The sequence below is a fragment of the Camellia sinensis genome, chromosome 4 (assembly GCF_055761805.1).
Source record: "Camellia sinensis isolate YWXY chromosome 4, ASM5576180v1, whole genome shotgun sequence".
Classification (NCBI taxonomy): Eukaryota; Viridiplantae; Streptophyta; class Magnoliopsida; order Ericales; family Theaceae; genus Camellia; species Camellia sinensis.
Window position 1 is genome coordinate 144,145,274 of NC_138964.1, and position 10,144 is coordinate 144,155,417.

Consider the following 10,144-nt stretch of genomic DNA (forward strand, 5'->3'; position numbering starts at 1 on the left):
GTTTGTAATCCAATGAAAGTTACTGACATGGAAATAACATTTGAAATTTCATTTTACTGTCCAAACTATCTATAAAATATCAATTAGACCTCCAAACTTCATTTTATTCAGAGAACTAATTGATATTTTGGGTGCCACATGAGCAACTTTTATTTTACGGGTATTTTTTTTAAGGTCCCTGATATTATGATTTTATAGTATAAAGAACATCAAATATTTGCATGATGTCTAAGGTCCCTCAACAACAATCCAGAGAAAATTGGTCCAGAGAAAATTCAAGTCAAAGAAAATTCAAGTCAGAGAAAATTGGTCCAGAGAAATTTTGAATTTCTCTGACCTCCTTAGCCTTTCATGGACACTGCCAGAGAAATTTCCTTAGCCTTTCATGGACTCCAGAGAAAATTCAAATTTATCTGCCGTGGGTTTGATCCTCTACTAGCAGCATCCTGGTTATATGATTATGAATTACAAATTCTTCAATTCTGCCAAAAGATTTCGTTAATGTTAATTCTGCCAAAAGTCTATATCTGCAATTGTTTGGTCTTTGGACTTTTATACATAAAGACTTTTGGTTGGTGACTTTTGGTGAAGTTACTGGATAGAGCCACACAAATTTCTCTACATAGCTTCATATCTGTTTTTTTTTTTTTTTTTTTTTTTTTTTGTCTTTTGATCAATTTTGTCTGGTTTGATCAAAACCACAAATTTTCTCTATACAATTTTCTCTAGATAGAGCCACATAAGACCACACAAATTTTCTCTACACAATTTTCTTTGGATAGAGCCACACAAAGTCACACAAATTTTCTCTAACACAATTTTCTCTGAATAGAGTCACACAAAGCCACACAAATTTTCTCTAGCATAATCTTCTTTGATAAAACCACACAAAACTACACAAATTTTCTCTACACAATTTGCTGCCAATGTGAGTCACTAAAATCAGCATCTCCCTCAAACATTAAGGTCAAATCCACTTTTATAGTGAAGTAGAGAGACTAACCTACTATTTGTAGTTCTATTTAATAAGCCAACTATACTCTTAAGTTGATTCTTGTCTGCTTGAGGGTTATCCCCCGATGATTGATCTATTATCTTTAAGCAGAGAAAATCTCTCTATTGCCAATAACTGCTTCGGTAAGGTATTCTCTGTTATTTTGTAAACAATGTAAAATTAAAGACGTCATTATAGAATGTATATTTTCTACCAAGAGGAAGATCGGGGTTGACTTTCTAAGCATTTTAGTATATTTGGTAATCTCCATGTTAGCTAATTTTGGTTGGATCAATTTGTAAGTTATATACCCAGTATAGCACTGCAAGCACATAGATTGGGGTCAAAGGTATCTCTATTGGTGTGCTAGCTGCTTTCTATATACTTCTGTGGATTTGTATAAGAGATAGAGAATTGAGCAAGAAGAAGAAGAGGAGGTTGTATGGACTAAGACTAAAAATTGAAGACAACAAAGTTGTATGGGCTTACCAGGCAGTGATGAGCTTGCAATTATCAAAGATCTATACCAACTATACATAAGTTTCATAGCTCACACTGGATTCAGATTCATTCTCTAGTTTCCTCAGACTGGATTTTCTCTGGATTTCTTTGGTACTCAGAGAAATTTCAATTCTCTCTGGTTTGAACCCAGAATTTCTCTGGGAAATTGACAGAGAAATTCTCTGAAGGATTTCTCCGGAAAATTTCTCTGGGCAAAGAATTTCTCTGGGAAATTCCCAGAATTTGTCTGGGTTGGACTGAATTTTCTAGCAGCATCCTGGTTATATGATTATGAATTACAAATTCTTCAATTCTGCCAAAAGATTTCGTTAATGTTACTGGATGTGTGGAACCTAAGGAAAATTTCTTTAATGTTAAACATGCCAAAAGATCCATGCTTGAAACCAGAGAAATTCTCTGGATCAACCCAGAGAGTTGAACCCAGAGATGTTGCCTTCCATAATATATACCTTTGACTCTAACAACCAAACAATGCAGAAAGCTGAGAATTTAATTACCAGAGCTAGAGCTAGATGAAACGAGAGTGAGCCAAGCAAGAAGAAAACGAAGCAGCATTAGAGTGCGCATCTTCTCTCTTCTTCACATCTTTCGGGGTTCAAGATTGTGCTGCTGGTTGTTGGTGTAAAAAAAAAAAAAAAAAAAGAGATACACACACAGCAACACACAAGCTCCCTCACTCTCTCGGTGATGGTCTCGTCCTCCGCCGACTTCTTCTTGCAGATCATGCAAATGCCGTCTTCGTCGCAGGGGTGGTTGCTAGAGTGCGCCATTGAAGAAGGAAAGGCAGGCCGGGTTCCGATGATCATCTCAGCTCTCCATGATCGATCTGTATTTCAGAAACAGAGTGATGATGATTGCGTTTCCAATCACGAACAGTGAACTCTGTGTGTGTGCGTATTTGATCGTGGTGATGAGTGAGAGTAGAGAAAATGAAGGGGGCTGAATTTCTCTGTGATAGATGGGAGGGACCTTAGACATCAAAAAATAATATCGTGGATCTCTTCCATTACGAAAAGTGGGCGAGGGACCGTAGACCAATTTTCCCTTTATTTTATTATAGACTGTAATTGATGGTGGAGTAATATTTTATTTGAGTTATAGTTTGAGAGAAAAATGATATTTTGTAAAAGTGAAATTTCAATAAAAAAAGAAATTGTAAAAAAAATAGTCCGTGGAAAATAGAAAATAAAAAAATATTAATAAATTTGCATAATTATTTGACCTCACCAAATTTAAAAAGGTTGATTACCTCAACCCCCCATAATTTGGATCTGAGGGTACTGTTTGGGCCCGTGAGGCCCATCACGGTTTCTAAATTTGAATCCAAACCATTAATTTTGTGTATTTCATTAACACAAAAACATAGAGCAATCCGTGGTGGTCACTAAAAAAATGTATAAACTTGGTGTATTTAAAATTAAATCATCACTTTTTGTAATGACATTTGCGATAATTTGAAAAGATTATGATCATTTTAGGGACCTAATTTTTTTTAAAAAATTAAAATACACCTAAATTATTTATTTCTGATTATCAAAACGGGATGAATTGGGCCTCAAAAAGTCCAAACAATACGGTCCAGTCCAGATTGTGGACTGTAGGCACTCCACCTCCATTAAAATAGTTATATTTTGTTTCCAAAAAAATAATAGAAGACTTCTTAAAAGTCCACACAGTCTGTGCGTGTTTCCAAAAAAAACAAATTGAAACTTCCTACAAAATCAAAACATGCTTAATTTGGCCACCCAAAAGCTCCCACAGAAACATATGTTTTGGGGTTTTGGCATATCATTCTTCTCTCTCACGTTGCTGGTCTCAATTTCCCTCAACCCGCCAGTCTGATATTGTCTGTATCAGCCACTGTTTGATCCCACAATAGAGTTGTTGCTGCTGCCACCACAACTATTAGCCAACACCTTCATGCTGTGGAGACCTACGGTATGTTCTTTTTTTTTATTGTTGATATTGTTTAAGTCCAGGGTTTGCTGTGTTTTTTGGAGACTTAGTTGTTTTTGATGAGTTATATATGATGAAATACTCATGTTTTTGTTCATATTGCATATACAATACCCATTCGAATAAGAAAATTCTGAACTTCAAAATCTTCTACTATCCCTTTCTTACTTTTCTCCATAATAGGTAGGTTAGAGTTTTAAATTTCTTTGTCATTGAAAAGTGAAAGGAATTTCAGATTGTGCAGTAAAAAAACAGGGGAAAACAGAGGAATCAAACTAAGCCTAATTTCTGCTAGGATATTCATTGATTATAGTGTTACCCCATATTGTCAAATCTATCATAGTATAACTACAAACTCTCAACTCAAGAAATAGTGAAACCACAAAAACCAAAAAAAAAGTACAAAGGGAGAGACTAGTTTATAGCACAACAAAACCAGAAATTGAGACCTCATTGTCACTGGAATAGTTATTTTTAAAATTTTATTTATGATAGTCATTAATTTGTACAATCCTTGGAAGAGAATGATTTGGAGTTAAAAAATGAGCGCAACAGAGGACCTAAATAAGCTAAATATACCCATCCGAGACTCAAAACAACTCAGCCGTAGCAGTCCCCTAAGGTACCCACAACAATCCCCTAAGCTACATATAATTGGTATCAACTAGCAGCAGCAAAATGCCCCAAAACAGAGAAGCAACAGCAGCATCTAGCCACAGCAACTTGAACCAGCAGCAACACCACCTGTACTTTAAACATTATTTGACCTGATTTGCTGCAAGTTGCAGATCCTGGACTGAATAAGAACACCCCTTAAAATGAGCATTGATCCAAAATGCCACTCTCACCATAATCAACTCACCGAAGTCAGCAAGGCAAAAAGGGTATCCACTGCGTCCCTCGTTGGTCGCCATGTGATGATGTAAATAGTCCAATCTTTAACAAATTTTTTTTTTTTTGTTATTTTTTCTGGGTGTCCAATTGTACCATGATGAATTTGTTATACCTAACAAACAAATAAAGTGATTCTAACTTCCAGAAATTTATAAAATGGGACCTATTTAAGCTTCCAAACGATTTGTAAAATGGGACTTTACAGATTAACAAAGAAGTCATGGGAACAAGTTAATGCCATGGGATTTTCACTAATTTTCCCTTAAAAAATGGAGAGGGATGGGAAAGATCACTTTGAAGATGCATTCCAAAATGTTGTACTTGGAGAATGGAATTTAAAATCCTATTCTTTTCTCTCTCTTTCCTCCTCATCCTTCTCTTTCCCTTTTTGAGATGAAATAGAAAATAGAATATAGAATTTTGGCATTTGGTGCCACAGAACATGACGTGCAACATTTTAACTCTCAGTGTGCTTGTGCTTGGATTTACTGTTATTAAGTCATCAGTCTGCTACATTTTAAGGACTAGATGTTCTTCAATACATGAAATTAGAGAAAACATGAGACGGTAGTAACAGTCCCCATCAAGTCATCAGCTACAACTAGTGTGTGCTTGTATTATTGCGTCAACTAAATACAACTAATCAGTACATTGCTTTTCTTGTATTCATCGTATATATCTCTCAAAAAAGGAAGGGGTTGTGTTTATTATTATTTGTCTTTTGGTGTGTATACTTTTCTTGCATTTACTAACTTGATTTTGTCTCATATGATTATTTCACCTTTGCTTATGTAGATAATATATAACAATACACAATGAGCGAAGGAAGCAACAAACCTTGCATACACAAACGATTTACACCAGCTTTCTTCTTCTACAAGTATTATTTCTTCACACTATTCAATGTATGATTTTAAATACATGTTTTATGTTCGGTTTAAATATTAGCCCTTATTATACATTTGGTTGAACCTGTAGCAAAGATGAAAACAAAAGCATGCAAGAAGCACAAATAACAGTTACCGACACGGTTTGCACATTGCCTACCTACCACATACTGTTTACATATTTTATATTATCTTTGTCTTTTATGTTCTACTTGCATCACTTATATTTACTTTTGAGGCAATGTATATGAAGAAGGACATAGGACATGAATGGAGAACCCGGCAGAAGCAAGACAAGGAGTACAAAGAGATGGACATGTGGACTGTTGATAAGCAAGCCAAGTGCGAAGGTCCCCTTCCCACAAAACCAAGAAAGGTGAAATACAAAGAGAACAACAATTTATTGTTTTATTATGACATATTTCACACATTGTAATAACATGTTTGTATTTTCATATTTCTCACAGAAATTGATTCACACACTATTATGAAGTTATTTAAAGTGTCTTTCTTAAATTATTCTAATACCCACTATATTCTTTGTCAGTGGCATTTCCAAACACGAATTGCCTTGAGATCAATTGTTAAAATAATAAGAAGATTGAGCATGGAACAACGTGAAGCAGTTACTAGTAGTGGGTTAGGAGGGCTCTTGAATCTCAGATGTACCAAGCTTGATCATGACCTCTGCGAATGGTTGGTTCAGAAATTTGATCCGAAAACTTGTTCGTTGAATGTTCATGGGCGCCGACTCCTCCTTACTGAACTAGACGTTCACAAGTTATTGGGCATTCCTGCCGAAGGCAAAACAATAGAACTAAAAAATTCCTCACAAGCATTTCCCAAGCTATTTAAAGAACTTGGAGTTGTCCAAGGACCTATCAAACTGAATGCTTTGAGAGAGTATTTGACCAAAACAGAGGGAGCTGGAGAGGAATTTATGAGGATATTTGCCCTATACATGTTAGGTGCCTTCTTATGCCCAACCACAAAGGATGTTGTTAAACAATCATTCATTCACCTCATTCAGAATGTGGATGGCATGAAGGATTATAATTGGTCAAAGTTCACTCTTCAATTCTTTGTTCGTGGTTTATGCAAGTACAATTCGAAAAGTCACTCACAACCAAATGGATGCTTATTTCTTATAATGGTATGCTCCTAACCAATTACAAATTGTTTTGTTAGAAATACTTGACTTCAATGCCTTTTTCATTACATAGTACATGTTAAATTAATACATTTTTTTGATGCAGTTGTTTTACTTTGATCGTGTTGCTCCTAGTGGTTGTGATGCTGGTCGTGCTCGTTCGATCCCCTCCTTGGCTTATTGGGGTGATGCAGAAATAAAGGCGACACTGAAACTATTCCAAAAATCAGGAGGTTACCAGAATGAGGAGGTCATCCTTAGCGTAGCCCTTCTTTTATGTTTGGTTTTTGTTTGTTATTTTTCATGTTGAAATGGAAAACTAAATTGTTTACGATGTGTCTATAAATAGGTTGATGTTAATTTTGTTGTTGACGAGCCAATGCAACCATTTGTACAAAGTGAGGAAATGAAAAATATGAATGATATTCGGATTTCAAAAATTGAGACGACTGTTTGTGACATGAAAAGTGTTTTGGAAGAACTAGTTGTTATTGTTAAAAGTGGAATAACTAATTCTTCCATTCCAAAGGTCATGGAAAAATGTGAGCCACTGCAAATGTCAAAACAACAGGAAGCGGGGCACAGCCATTGTAAATGTGAACCTGGCATAGTTGCACCTGGAGTTGTGGTAGAATCTACAGTTGTACCTATAGTGGAACATGTCAGCCCTATACTCGTGCCAAAACCTAATGTTGTGGTTGAATCTACGGTTGTACCTACAGTTGAACATGAGAACAATACACTCCCGCCAAAACCTAATGTTGTGGTAGCATTAGAGAACATGGAGGAAAATAGAATCCCGCTCACACCATCCAACTTGCAATTGGATGCCCATCTTCATGAGCAAACCAAACAAGCGAAGAACAAAATCAAGGTAAGATTGAACAACAATCGAAGAAAGAAAATCCCAAAACTCCAACTTATTGATGAATCTAGTTCATCCATTGGTCCATATGGCGGACCTTGCACTCAACATTCGGATGCGCGGGTGGACATACATTCACCTTTTACAGCCATTGCTGGTAAGAAAAGGAAAGCCACTCAGAAAGTACCAACCAAGACAAAGCTTCATTTAGATGAATCAGATTCATCTCTCGATACAAAGGAGGATAAGTTTGATCAAGTAAGTCATGTACATAATATATGTGTTATACAATGTTGCTATTCCTATAAATATATTTTAGGATTTTTCATTATTTATTATTTATTGTTCGTTGTAATTTGTTTTAGAGTTTGAACTTACTTGGAAAACTACTTGGCCTCAATTTTGAAGCATCTGCTACTGCCATTGAGGTTATTACTAATTTCATTATTGTTCTTGATCTCCAATCCCCTTATTTTAATGCACTGCAAGAAGTATGACAATTTATTGTTTATGTGTTCGGTTAAATTCACAAGTCATCGACTACACAAATTGTGAGGCCATGTCCTTTATCTGCTGAGGAGCAAATTGTTAAGGCTTATTGTTTCGATAAGGATTTGGAAAGCAGGTAATTTTATTGCGTTTGTATGTTCCTCTCTATCACCAATAAGTGAAACTCTTCAATTGTACATGATGCAGTGAGGATATTGTGGTCATGGAGTTGTTTTACACGCCGGTTGAATTTGCCACCCGATTCGATTTGTGCTCATTACAACCAAAAACATGGATTTGTGGTTCCGTAAGTGTTCATTTCATGCATCAATATTGCTATGTGAAGTCATTTTTAAGGATATAGGTTTCAAATTATTATTTGATGCATGTATTTCAGATTATTAATTTAGTTGTAGCACAATTGACAAACGCACAAAGGAGGCTCTTCCCCGATAAGTGTCATAGGACGTGGTACTTTCCCACATATGTATCGGTGAGTAGTCTAGTGTGTCATGTTTATGTTTGGTTATTCATGTATACTTATTGATGTATACTTGTGCATTATCAATTGTAGCAACATATTATCAATGGGGCGGACCATGCAAAGCTATGTGACGAATTTTTTGGGGAGTCTCGATACACTGGGAAGCTTCATGCTTGTCAAGAAGTAATGTGTCAAGCATTCTTCCATTTTACAGGATTATTTTAAATATCCCCTCCATTTTACTAATATTTTTATTATTTATTAAGTTTTTTAGGGTATCAACGTCGTCACTATTTTTTTTTTATAAATTTTCTAAACTGGTTGGGCAACGTTGCATGACCCTTTTTTTATTATTGTCACTCAGATATATATTCCGGTGAACGACCATGAAGAACATTGGTTTTGTGTCAACATAGATATGGCACATCGCATGGCTTATATATTTGACTCGAGTCCCAGCCTCACAAATGACAAACGTCGTGAATTAATGGCAAGGAAATTGGTAAGTCGTTTATTTTATTTTATTTTTTTAAAGAAAAAAAACAATCAGCTGCATCTATCTTACAACATTCATGCATAGGTTCAAACAATGCATTTGTTATTGCAACAATATTTTGGAGACCTTTATGTTGCAAATGTGAAGGAGTTCGAATTAGAGAGGTTGAAAGACGCTTGTCTCCAACATAAAACCGATAGGTATTCTAAAATTTTTTCATTCGCTATTCATTTTTGGCTTTCTTATTAACATTACACACAAGTTTGACATTCATATGTATGTTGTCATGAAGCTACGACTGTGGTATGTTTGTCATGAAGTACATGCAAGGTGTTGTTATGCCGACCGGCGTACACAAGGTGACTGTTCAATGTTAACCACATAATTACACTATTGCAATTACAATGTCATATGATGGTATTGTTGATGGAAATTTTTTTGTTTTGTTTCCTTAGTTTGATAAACTGGAAAGGTTTAGGCTACTAGTTGACCTAGTGAACGATTCGTCCAACCGTATTTACATTGAGGTTATGAATAGGCTTGAACAATACAAAGAGAGGTGCGTCCCCAAACCATGAACAACTTATGCCCTTCATAAACTCAGCTGATTACTTACTGAATGCAATTTCTTTTGTAACAGGTACTCTAGGCTCCGGAAGGTTACAACGAAAAAAAAAGTTTGATTGTAAACATGGCTGTTTGAAAAAGATTGATTCGCCTTACCGTACTTTTGCCACTATGCTTATTCACAATTATGAACATATTAGATGGTTGAAGAAACATGGATGACTAAAGTAACCCAGTTTGGTAGTATTTTGTGGACGATTGAAAAAACATATTATTTTTTGGGTTTCAATTTGTATGGAATTTATATTGTTGCTCAAGATTGGGGTGATGACACTATTTGTGATATTTAACTGTACCACATTAATCTTGGTTGTTACATTTACAATCCATCAAAAATTACACACATGTACCAAATGTTAGTGGGGAAACTGTTTTAAAAACTGGAGAACGAGTCCATGCATTGCTACATATATAGTACAAAATAATTTTTGTTGCTTAATCAGTTCATGTCCAACTAAAATTGTGCCATTAGTGAATACTATCATGTACACATTTCAAATGACAAGAGTGTAATAGGACTAGTCCTTGGCAGAGTAACAAAATAACTAATAAATTTTCTAAATTTTACGTTTAAGAAAACACATAAAATGAACAATACAAAAAAAAATTAAATAAAAAATATATTGTTAATACAGAGAAAGTGATAATTCATTTCATCTCCCCACTTAGAAGGCGCGCAAAGGTAGTTCTTTGCAAATTTTAAAAACACCAAGAACAATGACAGTATTTGCTACAAAAAAGCAACAGAGGACCTGCATTTTCTTGCTAGTAAGCAACACC

General features: G+C 35.3%; 1 protein-coding gene across 1 annotated transcript; it reads left to right on the forward strand.

The window, feature by feature from the left end:
• The first annotated feature begins 5,076 nt into the window (after positions 1–5,076).
• Positions 5,077–6,870, forward strand: LOC145823449 (serine/threonine-protein phosphatase 7 long form homolog). Its single transcript, XM_082922976.1, has 4 exons — positions 5,077–5,246; positions 5,345–5,629; positions 5,801–6,406; positions 6,510–6,870. The coding sequence occupies exons 2-4, from the start codon at positions 5,495–5,497 to the stop codon at positions 6,711–6,713; spliced, it is 945 nt and encodes a 314-aa protein (XP_082779102.1). The 5' UTR covers positions 5,077–5,246; positions 5,345–5,494; the 3' UTR covers positions 6,714–6,870.
• The last annotated feature ends 3,274 nt before the right edge of the window (positions 6,871–10,144 follow it).